Source organism: Erinaceus europaeus, chromosome 4 (assembly GCF_950295315.1).
Source record: "Erinaceus europaeus chromosome 4, mEriEur2.1, whole genome shotgun sequence".
In the NCBI taxonomy this organism is placed as follows: domain Eukaryota; kingdom Metazoa; phylum Chordata; class Mammalia; order Eulipotyphla; family Erinaceidae; genus Erinaceus; species Erinaceus europaeus.
Window position 1 is genome coordinate 51,463,664 of NC_080165.1, and position 25,776 is coordinate 51,489,439.

Genomic DNA, 25,776 nt, shown 5'->3' on the forward strand with positions numbered 1-25,776 from the left:
TTAAATTACAAATAAAAAAAGAAAGTCAATGATATATTTTATGCCTCTCATTCGACTCTACCAAATGGATAAAATAAAAATTGATAATCATCATCTAGGGTGAGTAGCTTTGGCCTTCATTTCCCAAAAGCTTTGAGATGGATTATAATGGAAATAAAAGTCACTGATCTACAATACATAGAAAAACTGAGGAGAAACCAGTTGGAGGAGCAGAAGTTCTTAAATGGGGTGACTGTCAAGACAGAAACATTAGTTTTTAAATAAACTTCCCATCAGGCCCCATCCATGACCCAAGCAATCAATCATGGCTGTGGTTGATATTTCTTTTTTGTTTTTCAAACTTAAATAGGCTTTTATTTTTAGATATATTTCTAAAAATATTAAAATGAGGTCTTATACTACAAAGAAAAATGCAAAAATTCATGTATGCTCTAAACAAATAAAAGTTAACTTTATACTTGAGAGAAAATACAGCTATAGTGAAAACAAAGAAAAATCTGTATTTCTCTGTAGAGACACTATTTTCTAAAATTTCCTCTAGAGTTTAAGAGCTTTAGCTAAAACATGTTGTAGAGGAATATTTTTTTTGAACTATGTATTTTACCTTCAATTCTCTCTCACTCTAATATTATGAAATTTGCACTCTATTTAAAGATTTGTTTACTCTTCTCTTAAATTTAGAGATAAATTCTATGTATCTCTATCTACACTGTAACACATAACATAGTGCTAGTACACCAAATCTTTCCTTCAAAAGTTTGTACCTCTAATAATAAAGCTGATAGGGAGAGATCTGATGCCAGTGACTAATTTGCCTTTCTCCTGGTGACTTGCCTTTTTCAGCCAAAAGAGAACATGGTCATCTGATTCTGTCTACCCTCCCACTCTCACCAAAGCATTTTCTCCTCTATGCTTCATTCTCAACATCACTTCAGTCACAAAATTTGTGAAAGACATCAGAAAGCCCCAAAATATATGTAAATTCAACAACCTAATTTAATTCTAAATAGTCTAATGGTCAAAAAGATAAAAGAATTAGAAAAAACAAAACCAGCAATTTAGAAAAGCACAGCAAAAAATACCTATCATACTAATGATACTCAACATTGACAAAAACTACAGAGAAATCTTTGAAGGCTGGAACAACAGATAAGATCCTACAATAATCATTGTAATAAATAATCACTTATCTAGATAATAGAGGATGAATGAAAAACGGGGCATAAGTAATGGCAAAAAGGGGGACTTCGGGAGGCATGGCCATAGAATAGGAGCAACCAAAAGATCACACCCACGAACATCTAGATATATCAATGAATAAAAAAATGCCTGGAGAATCACAACATCTGAAGGAATTCATAGAGCTACAGGTGGGTGCAGGTGTATGCGGTAAGGGGTGGAAAATAAACTTTCAAGACAAAAACAGCCTGAACTTGAGAGTCAGCAGCCTGCAGTAGGTGCCACTTTGGTACAGGCACACAGCAGAACACAGGCTCAGCAAGAGAAAGCAGGGAAAAACCTATGCAGAAAAAATATGCGGCCCAGACTACGACAGAGGACTGTCAGAGGCCATATTACAGTCTGAAGCAAGGCAGCAAGAACTTACTCTGTCTAAACCTATCCACAGTTTAAGGAAGACTTTCAGGGCACCACCACCATCACAACATATAAACAATATTGCCACAAATGCCACCTACTGGCTGAACAGCAGAAACCACACTTAGCTAAAATATGGGGGGAAATTCAACTGTTCAAACTCACGAAGATTTTGAAACAATTGCCGAGTTTGAATTCATAGCTGATTAGGAAGGCAATTCAAGACTATAATATACAGAGACAAATACAGGATTTCAGAGATCATTTCACCAAAGAGCCATAGGACGCACAAAAAAAACCAAAAACCTCCCAACGGAGCTACATGATATGAAGGATACTTAGGATGGAGCTGAGGCTTACATAAAAGGCCTCGTCAGTAGAATAAATCTCCTTGAAGGGAGAAAATGGAGACCAGAAGATAATATCAATATATTCTCAAAGGAAAAGAAAAGAAGAAGCTTGAGAATGTAACCTCTTTCTATACATTATGATCCATTTTTCAGAGTGTAAAATCTATGAATGGCAGCTGTTACCTTGCTATATTTTTCATTTTCTTTAGCAGTAAAACCTTGACTTTGTTAGTCATAAAATTATCATTTTCTGACAGGTGCCTATCAAAACCACATACCTTCCCTCATACATTTATTACATTTCTAACTGCTCAAGCTTTTGAGGATATTTCTGCAAAGTATAGCTATCTTTCAAACTTCATTTTGATAACACAACTCATTAAAAAGTGTCAGAAGAAATACTCTTGAGTATAATGCTGTTGGGGAGCAAAAGCTCATGGAACAGGGATAATATTCAAAGAGATTATAGTAAAAAATTTCCATACCTGGGCAGCACTCAAAACATACACATTCAGGAAACTAACAGAATATTAAGATCCTGGGTTCAAAAGGAGGGAGAGATCCCCAGGACTAAAAGGCTATTTTCAGCGATGACTGGCACCAAACTGAAGGAGTGACAGCTTAGGGGCATCACTTATAGATCTGAGTCAAGGAAACTACTGTTAGAAAAAAAGGAGAGAGGGAGGGAAGGAGGGATGGAAGAGAAGGGCAGGAGGGGGGGAGGGGAAAATACCTCCTAAGCCACAGGAGAGTATAGACACATATGGCTTGTGGACAGAAAGGGGGTGATGGAGCCATTCCCTAGACTAAAAACAAGTGCTCAGAGATGGTTACCACCAAACTGGGAGATTGGCTGCTGAGCCGTACTAATTCCAGATCTGAGTTTAAGCAACAAAGAACTATTAAAAAGAAAAAAAAATCACCTAAAAAGTCACCAAGTTACACCTATGACTTCTTGAGTTTCCAATGCTGTTGTCTCACAGAGGCTGAGGCAGGAATAGCAGCAGGGAAACCAGGGATACTAACTGGACCTGGTGGCTCAGGATAAAAATCTCTCCCCAGCAAGATATATAAACAGGGAAAACTAACATCTTAGCCACAGCGCTTCCTGCTGGCACATTAAGAAGAGAACACTAAATGTGGAAACAGAAGTACAGACAGTAATGACAGAAAACACAACCAGCGGGAGTCGGGCGGTGGCACAGTGGGTTAAGCACACGTGGCGCAAAGCACAAGGACCGGCGTAAGGATTCCGGTTCCAGCCCCTGGCTCCCCACCTGCAGGGGAGTCGCTTCACAGGCAATGAAGTAGGTCTGCAGGTGTCTATCTTTCTCTCCCTTTCTTTGTCTTCCCCTCCTCTCTCCATTTCTCTCTGTCCTATCCAACAACAAAGACATCAATAACCACAACAAGGGCAGCAAACGGGAAAATAAATTAATATAAAAAAAAGAAAGAAAACACAACCAGCAGACACAGATCTAGAAGAAAATGACAGAGACAGAGTTCAGAAAACTCATTATGAAATCACTTCAAGATTCAAGTTTAGGATTAAGATTCAAGATTAGTGAGTATTTTAGTAAAGAATTACAAAGTCCAGAAAGAAAACAAAAAAAACCTTCCAAACAGAGCTGCAAGTCTTAAAGGACACTTTGAATGCAGTTCAGGTTGAGGTAAGAAGCAGACTTAATCAGGTTGAGAAAGAGAATATCAACAGGAGAAGACATAATCACCACATTCTGTGAATTAAAAGTCTTGGAGAGGAAAGGTTTAAAGAAAATGAAGCACTTCTCTCCAGGTGATAGATTGAAATACGGTATTCCAAGCCAATAATGCAAACAAAAGGTAAGGAACTGCTATTTTAAAATCAGACTTTCAGGCAAAGAAGGCGAAAAGCAACAGACACAGATACTACATATAGGTCAGAGGATCAATCCACAAGTAAGACATAACCATCATCAATATATATGCTCCCAATATGCATACACCCAAATATGCAGAAAGGGTACCTATTGACCTTAAGGGAGACACTGACAGCAGCACAGTATTAGTTGGAGACCTCAGAACACAGATGAGGAAAAACAAACAACAAGAAAAAAGAGGCCTTAAATGAAGACACAGATGAGATGAGCTTACATATATTCAGAATTTTCATCCCCCCCCCAAAGAATATACATTCTTTTCAAGTGCATATAGAACATTCAAGTGTACATTCTCAGCCTTAATAGGTATGTGAATATTGAAATCATAAAACGTTTTTTTTTTCCGACCATGAGGCAGTGAGGTTAGAAATCAACTACATAAAGAAACAGAAATAAACCCAAAATATGGAGATTGAATAATACTTGCATCACTGAGGAAATCAAAACAAACTGAAAATGACTTGGAGGACAATGAAGAGACCAACTACTAGGTCCTGTGGGATGCAGCATAATAGGGAAGTTTATAACCACACAGGCCCATAGTAACAAAGAGAAAAGATCTCAAGTAAGCCACCTAACATCAAACTGAGCCAACTAAAAAAGAGCAACAAAGCGACCCAAAAGTCAGTAGTAGGAAACAGTTAAAATCAGCAGAAATTAATGAAATATAATCCAGAGAGATGATCCAAAAGACTAATGAAACAATGACTTGTTTCTTTGAAAGGGTAAGTAAAATAAATAAACTACTGGCTAGACTTACAACAAGAAAAAGAGAGAAAGCTATGATTTAAAAAAAAAAAATCAGGAAAGAGGAAGATGAAATTACAACTGAAGATAGAGAGACACCAAGAATCACATGTAAATATTATGAACATCTCTATGGGAGTAACAAGAAATTTAAGTCACTACAGGATCAGAGTAGAAGGCAGAGAGGAATGTTGACAATCTCACAGAAATGAACAAATAATGAAATATTCAACTCTAAACTAATTTAACTAGCAAGTTAGGAAACTAACAATTGCTTATTTAACAGTAACGGAAAATATTTATCTGCATAAGAATTTTGACAAAAATCTAGCATACACAGATTTCAAAGTTCAAAGACAAATGAATATGCAAAACTTCCCTATATGAAAGATAATTTGACCCACCAAAGAATTAACTCAGTGCACTGAGAACATGCTCATATGTGTGACTGTTTCCAGATTCAATTTCTGGCACTCCAGATAAATGAGCATTACTCTGCATCATTATCTTTAAAAAAAAAAAATGCACAGATCTCATGTCTAGTGACATTCTTTTTCATTTTAAAATCTTTGCTGTTATAGGTATAGCTACTTTAGCTTTATTATGCTTAATGTTTGCATATGTATTTTTATGTAATTCTATTTAAGAATTAGTTTAATTTAGAATGTTCCTTCAAATGAAGATTAGTCACATCACCAAAAAAGTTTCTATTGTTTGAAATTGTACAAAATTTAGAAATTTGAGAATTAAATCAATATCTTCAAAATACTAACTTTCAGGAGCATGCCATAGTTCTTCATTTCTAGTTTTTCATCATATGAGGAGCTTTCTAATTTCTGTATATTTTCAATGTTTTTTATTAGATTCATTTCTAGCCCATTTGTGGTTATAGATAGAATTTTTCCATTTCCTAACTAATTACTGTTGGTTAAGCTACAAGACTAATTTTTATGTTTTCAGTAGTTTTAGCTACATTGCTGAAGTCTTGTTAAGTACAGTAGATTCTTTTTATTATTTCTCTTATGTTCTCATAAAGCAATTATAATATCAGCAAATAATGTTCTTTTCCTCCTTGCCATTATTTTTGCTGTGTGTGCACGCATGTGCACGTGTGCATGTGCATGTACATGTTTTAATGGTTTAAAGCACAACTCCACACATAAGCACAATTTTCTGGTTCCTCATGATGGGTGTCTGCAAAACACTTTCACCCCAACCTAGGGCCCCAAGACTTCTTCCAGCTCCCTTCTTTCCATCTTTCCCTAGAGTCCTTTGCTTTGGTGCAATACACCACTAGACTAAGATCCACCCTATGCCTACCCTTTCTTGAGTGCCACACACATGTGAGGTCATCTACTATTCAACCCTCTCTTTCTGACTCATCCCACTGTTTTTCTTCAGGTTCTATCCAAGGCATGGCAAAGACTGGAATTTTAAAGTTTCTGGTCTAATATCTAGGTCTTGGATAATTTAATGCTCACCAACATTAATCATATCGCTCTGTCCATTTTTCCCTTCCTTTCCTATATATTTGCTATCTTCTTTTACTGCTGTTTGTGTTACTGGCTCTATTCTATTGATAACACAGATCACTTCATTTAGAGTTGGAATTCCTTTGCTTCTTTTTAAAAAGTTAATTTTTGTTATTAATAGTTTGTTCCAAGATTAAAGATTGTAATATATAATTAGTTCTACACCACATGGTCCCACCAAAGTTTTATAACCCCACCCTCCAACCTCCCCAAAGATAACCACCATAGTTCTCACAAGTGTTTGCTTGCTTCTGTTTTTTTTTTTTTTGACAAGTTCATGCAAATCAGATCTCTAGATTCCACATCTGAATGAAAGCATTTGGTGAAAGCAGTTGTCTTTCATCGGTTTACTTATTTTTCTAAGCATAATCACCTTCCGCTCCATCCATTTTGTCCCAAAGGAAACATATCTTTTTTCTTTTTTAAATGCATAGTAGTATTCCATGGAATGTATGTCTCATAAACTTCTTTAGCCAGTCATTTGTTGATGGGCATTTAGGCTGCTTCCATTCTTTGGCTATTGTGAATAATGCAGCTATGAACATAGGGGTGCATATGTTTTTCCCATCTTTTTGTTTAGTTGAATCTTGAATATAAAATATGTCTCAGAGTAGGAAGCTTATGTTTATACTATGTACTTTTTTGTCCAGTCTGGCAATCTCTACCTTCTGATTGAGTTACTTAATCTAAACATACTTAATTTTATTATTGACTATGGTCCAGGAGGTGGTAGAGTGGATAAAGCATTGGACTCGCAAGCATGAGATCCCAAGTTCAACCTCCGGCAGCACATGTACCAGAGTGATGTCTGATTCCTTCTCTCTCTCCCTAGCTTTCTCACTAATAAATAAATAAAATCTTCAAAAAACTTATTGTTGACTAAGGTGAATTTATGTCTGTCATTTTCCTTTACGATATTTATTCATTTATTTTTATCACCAGGGTTATTTCTGGGACTGGTGCTAGCACTACGAATGCACTGATCCTGGTCCATTTTTACTTTCTATTTTATTGGACAGGACAAAGAAAAATTAAGAGGAAAGGGGAAGTAGGAAGAGAGAGAAAAAGGTAAGACACCTGGAGACCTGCTTCACTGCTTGTATAATGTCCCCCCTGCAGGTGGGAAGTGGGAGCTTGAATCCGGGTCCTTGCACATGGTATTATGTGCGCTTAGCTTAACTGGGTGCATCATCACTCTGCCCCCCCACTTTATGTTCTCTATATGCCAAATCTCTTTTGTTCTTGTAATTCTTCCATACTGCATTATTTCAACATTAAATGATTGCTTTCTAATACAACATTACACCTTTCTATAGTATTTTCCACTATATATTTTTAGTTTATCTCTTTGCAGTTTTCTACATTTTTAACTGATCAGAATGTACGTAAGATTTATACTAACATAATTCTAGTAGACCATTATTATCATACATATAATATTTATAAACGTTATACCCCTACAATACAGTATTAAAATTATCACTTGTGTGGTCCGGGAGGTGGTGCAGTGGATAAAGCACTGGATTTTCAACCATGAGGTCCTTTGTTCGATCCCCAGCAGCATATGTACCAGAGTGAAGTCTGGTTCTTTCTCTCCTCCTATCTTTCTCATAGATAATAAATTTATAGATAAATAAATAATTTTTTTTTTCACTTGGCACATCTTTTGAAAGTCTGCTAAGTTACAGCACTTGTTACGTTAACCTTCTTATTTACAAGTTCCATAAGCACTTTTGTGGGACTGTAAAAGCACCAAATAGAGAGAGTATTAAGAACATTATTGCAATTCGAGACAGGCCTTCTCTCTAGACCTCTCAAGTGTAAGTCAGGTTAGAAAAACAGGTTATAGAAAAGTGACAAAATGAAGCATCTGAAATAGCTACATCTCCTATTCTACACTTGTTCATCTGTCTAAACAAAATTAGATTGAACTGGAGAAGGAAAATATAAAAATCTGAGTGAAAACCGTTAATAAAGTTGACACTGATAATAAAACCAAATATCCCAATTTAGGAGGCTGATTAAACCTCTGATTGGAATAAGTTCACAAACTAAAAAGCATATTACTGTCATGAGGGCTAATGACATTTGCAATGTATTCATGAGAAATATTCCAAAAACCTTTCTGATTTTCCTAAGAAATTCATGAAGAATTCTAGCTATCTGGAACAAGAGTGGGAGAGGGGCATATTAAGATGAGGCTTCATAGGTTATTGGAGGCTTCTCTTCACTCTTCCAGTTAACTAATGGGAATAAACAGATACTATGTGCTAACTTTAGGCTAGGCAGTAGCTCTCCAGAATTTCTGTTCCTGTAGTATTGTGCTATACATCTAATACAAGCTGTTAACACAGTTTGATCAACTCTACTTCTCCATTAACTACATCAAACTACAGATAAGCATTATTACATATATTTCATCTTACTTAAATGTACTTTAGGCCCCTTCCTGCTTTTCCTCAGTCATCTACAGGATCTCATTTGTGTTTCCTAAATTTTTTCTTGCATCAAAGTTAATTTCATATTTAGGCTTTATGATCACAACAAGTTTCAAAAATATCCTTCAAACTCTGAGTCTTTTTATCTATAGCATAGCCTAGCAAAATATACTTCGAATGGTAAAACATTAAGCTTTGTTTTATTGTTGTAGTTACTATTGTTGTTACTGATGTCATCATTGTTGGATAGGACAGAGAGAAATAGAGGAGGGGAAGACAGAGATGGGGAGAGAAAGATAGAAACCTGCAGACCTGCTTCACTGCTTGTGAACCGACTCCCCTGCAGGTAGGGAGCCAGGACTCGAACTGGAATCCTTACACTAGTCCTTGTGCTTTACACCACCTGCGCTTAACCCACTACACTACCGCCCAATTCCCAATAAGCTTATTTTCTATAATTACCCCCAGTTGCTTACCAGCAGCTTGTCTACAATTTATTCTGCCTCCCTGTGCTTTTATCTTCTATTATTTCTTTCCTAGAATTATATTCTTCAATTTCATACAATATGCTTAGTTCTATGATATGAGGAAACATGAGAATAAAGACAAGTCTTTATATAGGTAATAAATACCTAATCTTGGCCTCTATCTTTTCTTTTTTGTCCTATACACAGAACTAGAGTAGAGCAAAGATGAGGGAAAACTTAAATAAACAACACAAATACATATTATACTATTAAGAATCATTCTAGAGCATTCAGAAAAGACTGAGGCATACGAAATCAATTTAGTGTTTCAATGTGAATGTAGTATAGACTTGACTGTTTCTTTATTATCCTTCCATAACTTAAGCGAATATTTGGGTAAGATTTTTTTTCCTTTTCACTATCTGCAGAAATGCTATCCTCACAGCAGCTCAAATCTATCATTATCTGAACTATTTCATCTCTCTTGTCACCAAATGATGCAGTAGACATAAATATACTCTTTATAGAATCTTGGACAAATGTGATTTGAACATTTTAATCTCTCTGAAATCAGGATGCATCTTCTAATCAATTATAAGAGCACCCTGTCATGATATAAGTGGTAGTGACTTTTTCTCTTTCTAAATGGAGCATGAAATCTTTGTGCATCTTATGATCAGCAGCATTTAAAATCAGTGGACTAAGCTATAAAAAGTGCAGAAGAACCCATCATTTTATAAATCCTATAAAATCACAGTCTTATAAGCTATTTAAGCTTCTAATAAATGCATATTCAATGGACAGTAATCAGCGACACTGTCAGGAAATATGGAAGAATTCAGCCTCACCTATTTTTGCAAGAAACTTAGGTTTTAGCATCTCAACACCACGAGTATGACATCTAAAGATGTATTTAATAAATATATAAAATGTATTTAGGGGCTGAGTGGTGGCACACCTGGTTGAGTACACGTTACAGTGTACAAGTACCCGGGTTCCAGCCCCTGATTCCCACCTGCAGGGGGAAAGTTTCACAAGTGGTAAAGCAGGTCTGCAGGTCTCTCTCTGTCTCTCTCCCTTTCTACCTCCCAATTTCTGACAGTCTCTATCCAATAAATAAATAAAGATGTAAAAAAATAGAACTCTCTAAAAAATGTATTTAGCATTAACATACTAAAAATTCTATTTTTCATAAGTAAATTATCTATATAGCTCATACAGTCTATCTGAAAGGCAATAATATTTAGGGCTTTGATCATTTAAAGTCTCAAAATATTTGAAAAAACTGTATGATATCTTTAATTCATATATGTAGCACAAAGAAAATAAACAATGCTTACTTTTAAAAAATTCAAGCTATTAGTATCTTCTGTTTTATTAAGGGAACACTTCATAAGACAGGAACATTTAACTATGAATATCAAGTCATATACTAAAAGATGAAGATGATTTTCTTTTCTGCAAAATCTGTTGCTTTTTCCCTCAAAGGGAATTTCTTTAGAAACTGGTGCAAGTCTACATAAAGTCTCATGAATTTGGATCCCACTAATTTTAAAATAATTTGGACAAGAACTGAGTAAAAGCTTGTGAAATCTCAAGATTTAGACTCTTTCCTACTTCCTAGAGCATAAAGAATGGCATGTACATAATAAAAATTTATTAGATAAAGTAATAAACTAACAATTTTACAAGGAAAACATGATAAATTAGAGCATTTAACACTGAGTAAAATTTATAATTACTTATATTTAAAATACACACTAAATATGCTTACTAAACTCCATTATGTCAATTTTCAAAGACAGAGCCACAGTAGACAGTTTTAAGCAAGCTGCACTTTCTAAAAACAACTATGTAAAGAACAATAAACTGAAGAAAAATCTCACCAATACACAAGAGAATTTGCCTGAAAAATAAGCATCCTTCTGATGGGGGATGAGAGCTGAGCAAGTGTCAGTGGTGGGAACAGAACAAGCAAATGTTTCAGGCTGAGCAACTCAATGCTTGAAAGTTATCTTTGCTGGCTGAGAACACCTGGCTGGGACAGAAGAATGACCTCCAGCCCTAATGACTCATCTTTGGGGAAGAAAAGGAAATCATCTAAAAACTAGCAACTGGGCTCAACTGGGCAGTGTGACCAGGTCTCCTCAACAGACAACAGACAACTGTTTTAGTCAGAGCAACCACAGTCAGAGGTAAATGGTTGAGACTTACACAAGTGGAGAAATTGAGACTTTATTATGCTGAGCACACGAAATGAGAGTTACGCTGTATTAATTACACTAAGGACCTGGAAAAACACAGCAGAGAACTCTCCCTTGGTTATGCACATCCCAATCCTTCTTACACAATACCAGGAACAAGCTAGTTTTAGCCTTCTCCACTGCCAAGCCCCTCCCCCCCCACCCACCTTATAAACAAAGAATTGCATAAAAGAAGACATAGTGCTACTTGCAGGTAAACAACATAAATGAATGGGAAAAGAAATCACATGTGCAAAAATATAAAATGGTAGAAGAAAAACAACAAAAACTTTTTAAAAATCTACCAGAAAACAACAACAACAACAACAACAACAAAAATGGCAGTATTTAACTTCCTTAAGAATCACTAAATGTAAATAGTCTGACTCAGTAGTGGAATACAAAGAGCAGCTAGGTGGATTAAATAAAGTAAACTAAACCATAATCTACTTGTACTACACATGCAACAAACTAACAGCTTAGATGAAAGATTAACACAGGCTCAGAATGACAGAGTAAAGTAAGGTGTTACAAGCCAATAATACAGGGAAAGAGAAATCTGCTATTCTCAGAACAAATAAGGACTTTATGGGTTGGGGTGGGGCTGGGGGAAAAGGTAATGAAGAATAACGCTCAATACTAAAGTGGCCAAATAATAACTCAATCAATGAGATTTAATTATCATCAAGATATATGCACCCAACAAGTTATACCCAAAGTATAAATAGAAATTATTAACAAATCTAAAGGAGTACACTGAGAGAAACACAATGCTAGAAGGGGATCACATACATCACTTATAGTAATAGATCGTTAGACAAAGAAATCAGTAAACCAATAGTGACCTTAAATGAAACACGGGGCAAGATGGACTTAAGAATATACAAAGAGACCAGGAGTTAACACATCTAGTACACTTTACATTGTGCAAGAACTCAAGTTCTAGCCCCTCACTCCACACAGGAGCATCATGAAAAACACTAAGGGAAAACTCATGAATCAAAAAGTGATGCTATGGTGTCTCTCCTTCTCCCTCTCTCCTTCTGTCTCTGCCTATATGAAACTGAGAGAAGAAACAGTTCACCAGAAGCAGGGAAATTGTGTTGGGTCATAACATTATTAGCAATAATAAATAAATACATTTGTGTATGTATGCTTTTGTCTTCTGATGGAAAAAAAACTGGAATAATTTACATGCTGCATTACAACTATCCTTTTTTACATTAAGTAATAAATTACCAGCATCATGTGAAATAATTAGCATATTTTAAAGTTGTGTAACATCTCAAAATAAGGATGAAGTATAACTCATTCATCTGCTCCTGTGTTGACAAGTAGTATTCATGTTATTTCATTTATTTTAGACTTCTGACATTACAAAAAATACTGCATCATCTGAATTCACATACACACCCATGAATACAGCTATCAATATCCACTATGTTGGTACTTGAATTGTTATTGGATAGTGTCACAAACTACCTTCTCCAAAGAGTAGCATCAGTCTTACACATTCCTCCCAGCGATATTTAATATGTGGGAAACAGACATAAGTAGTTAAGGTGTTACACAAAACAAAGCCAGTGTAGTTTTAGATATCACTTGCTACAGGGATTTTTAACTTTGTGATGCGTATATGGAATTAATAAGGATAAAATTATAAGACCTGTCGATTATACTATATAGAAATCTCTGCAAGAATAAAGAAGTTGATTTAAACTTACCTTTTTTTGAAACTTCTGCCCCATTAAGTTCTTTTTGTGCTTCTTCAATTTTATCTGAGAAAAGAAAACATTATAAATCAGCCCATGACAAACAGGAAAACCGTAAAACATGCTTCTTATAAACATTCTGACAGACAGCAATAAATATTTGTTAAATGGATTTTTATGAAACAAATATATGATATATAATTTTAATTTCTAAATCACAAGAACCAAATGCCATTATTAAATACTTTCATTATGCAAACAACTAGTACCTTTTAAATACTGAAATAGTTTTAAAAAGTGCTTAGCTATATAATATCTAACAATAATACTTGCCTTATGAAGACACATAAATGTACAATAGGAATTTTGTTAAATATAATAAATGCCTCCAAAATGGAAGGACCACCCCCCAATTTCCATCTGCAATATTCTTGCCTTTAGGTTCATGATTAGTCAACAATTTATTCTGCTTTATATGTTAACTCTTTTTCAGCCACCAAGTTCCAGATGTTACCATGATGCCAACCTGACTTCCCTGGGCAGACGACCCCATCAATGTGTCCTGGAGCCCTGCATCTCCAGAGCCCTGCCCCACTAAGGAAAGAGCGAGATGGGCTGGGAGTATGGATCTGCCAATGCCCATGTTCAGTGGGGAAGCAATAATAGAAGCCAGACCTTCCACCTTCTGCACCCCACAATGACCCTGGGTCCATACTCCCAGAGGGATAAAGAATAGGAGAGCTTTCAAGTGAGAGGGGGGTGGATGGGACAGGGAGTTCTAGTGGTGGCAATTGTGTGGAATTATACCCCTCTTATCCTATGGTCTTGTCAATATCTCCATTTTATAAAAAAAAAAAATGCTTACTAAAAATTAAACAAAGTTCACAGATGAACTAAGATCTAGTCCAAACATAATGAAAATAAAGAATGGGGGGAGGGGCGCAAAGGAAAGAAAACTCAGGAGTAGCATGCCTTCTGTCCATCACTCTTGCCAACTCTAGATAACTGGGGAGCTATCTATAAAGTGAGTGGGTATAAAAAAGCAGCACCAAAGAGATACTGTTTTCACCAAGTGACTATGGAAAACTGTTGTATATAACCACAGCTTTGGAAGAATCACTTATAGTCCATGAAAAAAAGGAACAAAACTGGGAGCTCTCTCTGAGGCGTAAACAGAGAAAGGGGCAAATGAGAGCTCAGAATCTGCAGTTTATTGACTTGGGGTACAAGTGGATTGTGTAAATAAGCATGTGTTCTACTTTAGCTATGATTATTCTAATTTGTAGGGATATAACTATGATAGCTATGATACAAACCCATTCCAAGTTTAATACAGAAGTCTATGTGTTTATTACAATTGCAAATGTTACATTTTGAACACTTATCAATAACTAGTACTTCAGGTGTTTCATGGCAGTACTGTGTGGTTCTGTTTCAATACTTTCAGAATATTGGATTTAGGTCATTTATGCCTTACAGCATACACCATCAGTTGCCCAAATGCTTTTTCTCTGCTAAACATTTCACTTTAGGCCATGAAAGATAAACTAAGACACAGATAACCAAAGAAGCCCTACAAACTATAATCTACAGATCTCTTCTGCCATCAGACTTGCTAAAAATTCAAAACTTTAAAGAATCTAAAATTTATTAATGAAAATGCTTTCAATTCCATATTGATTCAACCAGTTAGTCAAACAAGGCAGAGCAGAAGCAGATGAATAAAGAAAGCAAGCTAATTTAAAGTACTGGACACTGTATCTTAGCAACTCTGTTAAAAGCAACTAAATTTTTATCCTGACAAATGCATTCCCCAAAGCAGTAGTCTTTTTGCTCCCTCAGATCCAGAATAAGACTTGGAAGAGTATAGACATCCTTGGAGGCAGGGGGTAGAGGGTGGGGTGTGGTGAGAACAGTTTTCTTAAAATTTTAGTTACTTCCCAGTAAAATGAAGAGCAGAATTGAAAATAGTTCTAAAAAAATAGTATCTTATTAAATACAGAAAGTGGATCTAGCAATGAATAGTATTTTTACCTCAATGAGAAAAAAAAAAGACGAAAAGCATGGATGAAATCTTTACTAAGTTACAAGAGTACTAAAAAAAGAAAAAAAAGAAAAGAAATGCACTAAATATAGCACAGTGCTCAAAATGGAAATGGAAATAAACAGCTGTAACTTAAATATATAGTTCTTAAACAAAAAAGGGAAAAATACTTATTTCCATCAACAATTCATACAAACTTAAAAACCATAAATAAGACATGCGTGTATATATACAATCATAAGTACTAAAAAAAAAAACATGTTTTAGAGTCATATAATAAAACAACCTAATAATAGAATCAACTATAGCTCAAAGCAACAAAAACTTATAATTTAACGAATATTTATTTATTTATTTTATTTTATTTTTATTTAAGAAAGGATTAATTAACAAAACCATAGGGTAGGAGGGGTACAACTCCACACAATTCCCACCACCCAATCTCCATATCCCACCCCCTTCCCCGATAGTTTTCCCATTCTCTATCCCTCTGGGAGCATGGACCCAGGGTCATTGTGGGTTGCAGAAGGTAGAAGGTCTGGCTTCTGTAATTGCTTCCCAGCTGAACATGGGCGTTGACTGGTCGGTCCATACTCCCAGTCTGCCTCTCTCTTTCCCTAGTAGGGTGGGTCTCTGGGGAAGCTGAGCTCCAGGACATATTGGTGGGGTCTTCAATCCAGGGAAGTCTGGCCGGCATCCTGATGACACCTGGAACCTGGTGACTGAAAAGAGAGTTAACATACAAAGCCAAACAAATTGAGCAATCATGGACCCAAAGCTTGGAAAAGTGGAGAGGAAGTACTAGGGAGGTACTCACTGCAAACTCTAGTGTACTTCTGCTTTCTTACTTTGGTGCCATACTCCAAACTCAGTCAATTTCTGCTTTGTGTTTCTACTTCTTTTTTTACATGCATAACATTCCCCAGATTCCCATTTAACAATACAACCCCCACTATTTCATTCATCATTTTTCATGGACCTGTATTCAATTTAACGAATATTTAAAGTACAGCTACTATTTAACTGTTTGGTGACTCTGTGTACTTTAACATAACAAACTATTTGACCTCACTTTATATTTGACCACAAAACACTTATCTCTGTTTTTAAATTTTTCAATTAAACTGTCCGTTTCTCTTGGTAGTAACAGTGTATAAATTATTAGACTCAGGGCCAGGTGGTGGCACACCTAGTTGAGTGCACATGTTACGATGCACAAAAAGCCAGGTTCGAGCCCCTGGTCCCCACCTGCAGGAGGATAGCTCTGCCAAGTGGTGAAGCAGAACTGCAGGTGTCTCTCTTTATCTATCCCTTTCTATCTCCCCCTACCCCTCTCGATTTCTGACTGTCTCTATCCAATAAATAAAGATTTAAAAAAATCATTAGACTGAGGACATCTACTATGCTAAATATAGAAACCTACATAAATGCTTTTACCTACAGCTCTGGTTTAACAGATAAGAACAGTAGCCAATTTGATAAATGAATTATTAAAAGCTTTTGCTTCAATCTATTTCTATAAAGTATTGTTTATATTTAACCTGTTTGGATATTCTCCTATTAAAATGAGTTTTTTAGAAGTATTTTTTGAATTACAGAATGCAGTCACTTATTAAATACTTTTAATTGGATCATATAATACAGTTTACTGATATTTAAAACAATATTTATGTTTCTAATGGGCCCAAAGCAAGAAATGCATTTTTACACTCCATCACATTACACACATACATACATATTATGTGCACATGTATCTATGAACAAATTTAACAACACTGCATTTTCTTGTCCTATTAAAAATGGAAAATGTCACTTGTTCAGCTTCACTGATTCCACAAACCACTTCTGGACTGTAAACCATCTGCAGTTTGAAACTCACTAACATAAGGAACAGTTTAAAACACAGCACAACTTTGCAAGGATAACACTTCTCTTCATTGTAAGTCTTGATTGACCAAGGAGGGTGGGGTGGGTGGTTGAGAGATGGTGGAGAAACTGTATCATCCATCCCCAAATTCACCAAGAACTACATATTCAGAATACTTTTTTTTCCCCTGTTGCTGTAGCTTAACTATGAAAAACAACATCCAGGGAAATAGCTAAACTAGTAGAGTATAGGAGTTATGTAATACCCTCATTTAGAACCCATCACTCCCTTCTCTGAGCCACCACCATGTCTAGTATATATTACCCTGCTTCTGCAAAGCTATGTATCTCATGATTATGAGTAGTAATGACAATGGAACAACCTATTTAACTTAATGGTTGTATAAATGCTGACAATAACATGCCAAACAACACAGAAAATCACTAATCAATTCGGCAGGGGGAGCCTATATATAAATTGAAAATGAGCATGGTAGATGTCACTTAAGAATTTAGCATCTTATCCTCTTTGATGTTATAAATGATTTCATCCTTTGGGAAACTACCAATACAGTGAAAGCACCTGAATAAACTACTACTGTGTTGGCTCTATGCAAGACTTAAGTTATTTCTAAATGAATTCTATCATCTCATCAATCTTTTCTGCTATTTGGGGAGGCACCTATAACCCTTGCTCTAATACCCACATACTCTCCCCTCTTCCCATAACCCTAAAACAAAATGGAAACACTAGTAGTAAAATGTTATGAAGTATATCCTAGTGAACTGTAAAAGACTCCTCTATTTACTGAAAGAGATACCATCTGATTGAAAAAGAATCACCATATGTGATTGTACTATTTTTACCACTGAATAAGCCGAACTCCTACATTTTCTCATTACACGTCAGTATGAAGCTATTTCAGTAAGTCTAAATATATGACAATGATATTATGTTAAAAAGTCACATAAGGTGCGGGAAATACCACAGTGGTTATGCAAAAAGACTTTCTTGCCTGAGGCTCCAAAATCCCAGGCTCAATCCTCTGTACCAAAACTGAGTAATTCTCTGGTGTCTCTCTCCCTCTCCCTCCCCCCCCACCTCTCTCTCTCTCACTCTCCATTCTTCACCCACTAAAATGAAACAAATAAAGTATATATTTATAAAGTCACATAGTACCCATAGCCACGTATACAGGTTATTTTAATTATTCAAAGAGTTCAATGCTGAGTCAGCTAGGTAACTTTTGCAAGTAGTATGTTCACTAATAAATTACACCACTTAAATATCCTTAAACCTGTTTCTATTAGACAGCAGTACAGTATTTCTATTTTCTCTTACTAACAATAACTGATATTTTGATTCAAAAATTACTATTTAGATTAATAAAATAATAAACCCCCCAAATATGCTAAAGTTAGCTTTAAAATTTGGGGCTATAGATTTTATATTCCAAATTCACAGATACATGTTAAGAATCTAGAATTTTATTCTTCTCCCCATCCCCTAGGTACTTTTATAAGGCAATTGTTATTTTTTTTTTTTGGTCTGCTTAAATCATCTTAAATTTGGGGGGGGGGGGGTTTGAACATACATGTCACAATGCACAAAGACCCAAGTTTGAGCCCCCGTTCCCCACCTGCAGGGGGAAAGCTTCACAAGTAAAGCTGTGCTATAGGTCTCTCTCTCTCTCTCTCTTTCTCTTCCTATCTCCCCCCTTTTCTCTTGATTTCTATCTCTACCCAATAAATAAATTGGGTTTTAATTTTACATATGTGTTCCTTCTAAGAATCTAATGTCTGGGAATGGTATATGTGTATATGTGTGTGAGCTTTGTCATCCTCATGCTATTCATCTCTGTGTCTTCATTACTTAGTATACCACTACATGGTAGGCATTCAAGAAATATTTGTCAAATAAATGAAAAAGAAAAAAAAGACACTAGAACTACTATTTAAAACGTAAAAAACATTAGTGTACATTGCTTAATCAATTCAAATTACATTTACTAGCTCCTGTGTGCCAGCACTAAAGACACATGAAGATGGAAAATCCTACCAGTGGGAACACTCAGAAGTGAGTTAGAAGGTAAAAGGCAATTAGCAGATAACTTACCCCATATGTAGAATACAACTAAGCAAAGCAAATAAACTAACAATTAACAACAAAAACAACTCTTAGGTACTCTGAAAAATACTGTGATTACCAGAGTGGGAGGAGATAGTGTGAGAGAGGATAGAGGAAGTATCACAGGAATGACATTTCTGTATGGGGGGGAAGAATGAGGTACGAACACATACAAGGTATAATGTGGGAAGCTGACTCTGCAGTGTAAGCTGCTACCTATGGCTGGATGGGCCTCTTCGCCTCTCACCATCATCAGGAAAAATTGTACGCTCACAGTTATGACACGCACTGTGAATCTCTTCTATGTACTGGAGGAAAGAAAACTTAAACACTTCAAATTTCTAACTTCACTTTGTGAGCTCAAAACATCATCAACAAATCTATACCCTCAAAGAAATGCAGAAAAGATTATTAAAATCAGATATCTAAAGTGTGAATAACTGTTCATACCTAGGCTCTAGTGTATATGTGTGTGTGTGTATGTGTATACTGAAATTCTAAGCAAACACTGATAATCTTCATAATTGCAAAAGAAAGAATAGTCAATGAAGCAAAGTTCTCAGTGCTTATATCCAATACACAATATGTCTTTGTTCAACAGTAATACAGTGGAAGTATTTTAGTAGTAAGTTCTTCCATCAGCTCACCTACAGCCAGATGCCAGTCAACATGCAAGGGTTAAAACTCATGAACGGGGGTGGCAGGGTTGGGGGGATCGGGAGGCAGCACACCAGGTAATAGCTCACGTGGCACGAAGTGCAAAGACGTGCATAAGGACAAGCGGGGAAGCAGGTCTGCTGGTGTCTATCTTTCTCTCCCCGTCTTCCCCTCCTCTCTCCATTTCTGTCTTATCCAATAACAACAATAATAATAACTACAATAACAATAAAACAAGGGCAATAAAAGGGGGGAAAAGCAAATTAAAAATAAATAAATAAATAAAATAAACTCATGAACCAGAAAGGATCAGAGAACAATCTTATTCTTCTACCTTTCCAGCTTGTGATGTAGAATAAAATTCAACAATCTTCAGAAGAAGATGGTAGAATCATAAGACTCTATAACATATAAAACACACTTAGCCGCAAAAAAGCAAATGACCCCATCCAAAAATGGGCAGAGGAAATGAACAAAACATTCACCACAGAGGAGATCCAAAAGGCTAACAAACATATGAAAAACTGCTCTAGGTCACTGATTATCAGAGAAATGCAAATCAAGACAACACTAAGATACCACCTCACTCCTGTAAGAATGGCATACATCAAAAAGGACAGCAGCAACAAATGCTAGAGAGGATGTGGGGACAGAGGAACCCTTTTACATTGCTGGTGGGAATGTAAATTGGTACAGCCTCTGTGGAGAGCAGTCTGGAAAACTCTCAGAAGGCTAGACATGGACCTTCCATATGACCCAATAATTCCTCTCCTGGGGTTATACCCCAAGGACTCCATAACACCCAACCAAAAAGAGGTGTGTACTCCTATGTTCATAGCAGCACAATTCATAATAGCTAAAACCTGGAAGCAACCCAGGTGCCCAACACCAGATGAGTGGCTGAGAAAGCTGTGGTATATATACACAATGGAATACTATGCAGCTCTCAAGAACAATGAACCCACCTTCTCTGACCCATCTTGGACAGAGCTAGAAGGAATTATGTTAAGTGAACTAAGTCAGAAAGATAAAGATGAGTATGGGATGATCCCACTCATCAACAGAAGCTGACTAAGAAGATCTGAAAGGGAAACTAAAAGCAGGACCTGATCAAATTGTAAGTAGGGCACCAAAGTAAAAACACAGTGGTGAGGGGTAGGCATGTAGCTTCCTGGGCCAGTGGGGGGTGGGAGTGGGCGGGTCACAGTCCTTTGGTGGTGGGAATGGTGTTTATGTACACTCCTAGCAAAATGTAGACATATAAATCAGTAGCTAATTAATATGAGAGGGGGAAATCAATTGTATGTCTCAAAGTTTCTCAAAAGACAAACTGAATCTTTTTAATATATAGGCTATGTATTTGATATGCGGACTCTCTCAAAAGCCTAGACCAAGTAGATTAGAAGCTTCCAATAGCACAGCTATATACAAGATACTGGATACTGTCCAGCAAACCATAACAAAGGGAGTTTTCAAAGTTAACCCAATTAACAAATAATGTGATGATAATATTAACTATTGATTGTCTTTTTGAACCCTAAGACAGCAGGAACCTCACATCTTCACTATAGAGCCCCTACTTCCCCCAGTCCTGGAACCCTTGGATAGGGCCCACTTTCCCGTATGCATCTCCCAATCCAAACCAAATAACATTGCATCTGCCGATCACAACCTAACCAAAGCAACGATTGCTACCTCAACATGCTTCACCTCAGAATGTATCCAGAGACTTCACGTGTGGAATGACAACACTTCAGCTTCATTACTCGGGTGAGACCTTTCCTTTAATAGTACACTCTAATTTCATCTCAGGTAGTTCACTTTCTAACAAAGTCCCATAACCTAGATATACACCAGTTTCTATGAGAGAGAGCTTATGTGCACACGTATCCATAAACTACTGCAAAATATATACCTGAAAGCAGGACTACACTGGAGTTTGCAGTGAGTACCTCCCTAACACTTCCTCTCCACTATTCCAAGCTTGGGATCCATGATTGCTCAACAAATTGTTTGGCTTCATATGTTAACTCTCTTTTCAATCACCAGGTTCCAGATGCCACCAGGATGCTGGCTAGGCTTCCCTGGATTGAAGACCCCACCAATGTGTCCTGGAGCTCAGCTTCCCCAGAGTCACACCCTACTAGGGAAAGAGAGAGGCAGACTGGGAGTATGGACTGACCAGTCAACGCCCATGTTCAGCGGGGAAGCAATTACAGAAGCCAGACCTTCTACCTTCTGCAACCCTCAACGACCCTGGGTCCATGCTCCCAGAGGGCTAGAGAATGGGAAAGCTACCATGGGAGGGGGTGGGTTATGGGGATTGGGTGTTGGGAATTGTGTGGAGTTGTACCCCTCCTACCTTATGCTTTTGTTCACTAATCCTTTCTTAAATAAAAAATTAAAAAAAAATAAATAAATAAAAGTAAAAAAAAAAAATGCAGATTATATCTGAAACAAAAATTCACTGGACATTATTACCATCAGACAAAGAACTGCATAAGAAAAGATCAGTAAACTTTGTCACTTCAACAGAAGTCACCCAAAGTAGAAAACAGAAAAAATGGAATAAAAGACTGTTTCTATGGCCTCTGAAACAGAATCAAATAATGTGACACACACATAACTGAAGTCTCAGAAGCAAAGGAAAAGAAATATGGGAAGATAGAACAGTTGAAATGCTAGCTATTTCCCCCCAAAATTTGACTAAAAACCTCAAACAAGAAGCTCAGCGAACACTAAGGAGAATGAATACAAAGAAATCATACTTGAAAACAACACAGTACAACAGAATACCAGAGAGAAAAGGAAGGCCACTGCCACCACCATTATCCTGTTGTAATGAAATGTCCCAGTGGGCACTTCACTTCATTCCTGCATCCATCTTGGTGGCAGTATGGCACTCTTGCTTAAGAAAACAAAAGCTGAACTAGATTATCTAGAGCAAACTCAAAATCATTCTTTAAAATGAAAGTGGATAATGATATTTTCCCAGACTTTAAATAGTGGTAAAATCCATTAACAATGCTATAAGCAATGCTAAAAGTGGTGCTTCAGACTAAGCAAACAATGGCCGATGAAAATAGATACCTGGGAGTCGGGTGGTAGCGCAAGTTAAGTGCACATGGCGCAAAGCGCAAGGACCAGTGTAAGGATCCTGGTTCGAGCCCCTGGCTCCCCACCTGCAGGGGAGTCGCTTCACCAGCGGTGAAGCAGGTCTGCAGGTGTCTGTATTTCTCTCTCCCCTCTCTATCTTCCCCTCCTCTCTCCATTTCTCACTGTCCTATCCAACAACGACAACGACATCAATGACAACAGCAATAATAACTACAACAAGGGCAACAAAAGGGAATAAACAAATATTTTAAAAATAAAATAAAATAAATACCTACAATAAGGACCAGCAAACCATGGTCCATAGCTCAAGTCCAACACATAACCTGTTTCTATAAAGTCCAAGCATATTTTTTATAATTCAACAGAAAAAAAAAAAGGAAAAAGAAAAATAAGAGATGTGATGAAGATTTATGAGACCCTTCTCTACCCCCTCCCACCCCCACAAAAAAAAAAAACAGTAAATCACTCATCTGTAAGAAGGGAGAAACAGAAAAGAGGATGGAAAGATACTGGGCAAATTAAACCCTAACCATTTTATATTATAATGTGACTCAAACCTAAGGAACATGTAAGTTTGATAACCACACACAAAAATATACCTTTAAAAAAACCCAAAAAACTAAGGGGGCCAGAGGTGGTGCACCTGGTTAAGCGCACATTACAGTACACAAGGACCAGGGTTCAAGCCCCTGATCCCACCTGCAGGGGAAGCTTCTCGAGTGGTGAAGCAGGGCTGCAGGTGTTTCTCCCTCTCTCCTCCTTCCTCTCTGTTTCTTTCTGTCTCTATCTAGTAAATTAATTCATATAAAAATTTAAAAAACTAAAAAATATTTTAAATTAACTATATCTTTTGGGAGCTGGGTGGTGGCACACCAGGTTAAGCACACATAGTAAATTAACTACATCTTTTAAACAACTAGTATCTGTTCTGACCTATAAGTAAATGAGTGCCCTAAGGTACTTCTGTTCAGTAACCTTTATGAGAAAAGTTTACTTCTCATTGCTTCATAGAAATATAGATAAAAATATACAACATATAAGTATTCCCAACTAATAGTAGTCCATGCTATAATTTTAAATGCAAAATAATGTTAGCTACTAAGTGATTCACTTCATTAAAATTTTTTAAATGATATGGGGTAGGACTTGGCTCAGTGGTGAAGTGCATGCTCTGTATGTGTGGAACCTTGAGTTTGATTTCTGGTAAACAAAACAAAATAAGATGACAACAACAAATGGAATATCCAGGGTGGTAGGGCAGTCACCCTCACAATAAAAACAAAAACAAACAAACAAACAAAAAAACACAGTAGAGAAGTTTCTAAATGGATAGTTAATTGTGTGATCCACAATGCTCACATCAAAGATCGAAAGTTAGTTTTTGTTATTATTGATTAGCACATTCAGAGGGATAGTTCCTACATTCACTTATTTTATTTTATTTATTACTGGATGAAGACAGAGAAATTGAGAGGAGAGGGGAGATAGAGCAGGAGAGAGACAGAGAGGCACCTGCAGACCTGCTTCACCACTTGTGAAGCTTCCCCTAACAGGTATGGACCAGTGGCTTCAACCCAGGTTCTTGTACACTGTAGTTTGTGCACTTAACAAGTGCACCCACTGCTTGGCCCTCTCCTACATCCATTTCTAAATACTTGTGCTTCAGTTAGAGAACACATCTGCAAATCTGATCATTATATTATATTTAGAAAAATATATTATTTGGGATTATTGTTTGAGACTATTAGCATAAGTAATCAAATAACAGTTGATACAACTTTGTACAAGGGTGTAAAAAAAATCAGTGAGCTTTATCTTCCAATCTCTGTCTACGTTCATATGTCTTACATCTTTATGTTTTCACTGTTAATAGTTGTAAAAGCTCATAAACATTAATGATGTTGTGCTCCTAGTACACTCACTGATTGTAAACAATTTACGACAAAATTTTATGACATATGAATTTCACAATTCAAGTACTTATAATACAACTCACTATATTATAAGATAGCTCACATGGGCAATGTGCCAATTCTGTCACGCATATGATCCAGGCTAGAGCCAGGCGCCCACTTCAGTGGAGGAAGCTTTGATGCTGTGCACTCTCTTGCATGCACGCACGCACTCTGTCTCTCCACTTGGAAAAAAAAAAAAAAAGTCAGTTTGGAGAGGTGAAGCCCCAATGATGAAAAAAAGAAAGGTGTGGGGAGGGAGGGAAAGCTCATATGCATTTATGGTCATTACAACTAAAACAAATACAGAAGTCTGTAGTGCATTCTCCATACTCTGTGTTCCTTTTGAGAAATGCCTCTTACTTCTTCCCTTACTGTTTGAGATGCCTCATCCTCCTCCTAAGTTCTCAAGAAATATTTATCAGTAGTAATTCTAAAGTACTGAATATGTGCTGGGTACATCTGCAAGGACCTTACACAGTATTAAATCTAAATTATTTTCCACCAGGGTGATTGGTGACAAGAAATAACCAACTACTCCTGGTGGTCTTTTTTTAAATTATTATTTATTTGATAGTACAGGGTGAAACTGAAAGGGGACGTGGGGACAAAGAAGGAGAGAAACAGAGAAACACACCTGTATATATGCTTCACAGCTCAAGAAGCTTCTTTGTGCATATGGGGGCCTGGGTCTTGAACCTGGGGCCTTGCACGTGGTAATATGTGCTCAACCATGTGTACTACCACCAGGTAACCTATAGTACTAGTTGATTTAATTCACATACACACACAAAAATTTTTTTTAAAAACTTTAAGAAAAGCCAACAGTCCTTCATTTCCAATTCACAAAAGGAACAAACTGATACACAAAGCAGATTTCCAGATTTAATTAGATTGGAACATCAGAGGATGGCTCGAGAAAGCAAACCTCTGTACTATATGATATATTATTTCTCTGTATTTATTTATGTAGATCCACAAGTGCCCTGAGCTTTCATTTTTCCTGTT

The 25,776-nt window shown here is 36.6% G+C and overlaps 1 protein-coding gene across 7 annotated transcripts in view; it reads right to left on the minus strand.

Moving 5' to 3' along the window:
* Nucleotides 1-25,776, minus strand: part of HIVEP1 (HIVEP zinc finger 1) — a 122,132-nt gene that overhangs the window by 41,994 nt on the left and 54,362 nt on the right. For all 7 annotated transcript variants that reach the window (XM_060189362.1, XM_060189364.1, XM_060189358.1 and 4 more), the window contains one exon: nucleotides 13,017-13,070. In XM_060189362.1, the coding sequence (XP_060045345.1) occupies nucleotides 13,017-13,070 (54 nt within the window). The remainder of the gene's footprint in view (nucleotides 1-13,016; nucleotides 13,071-25,776) is intronic.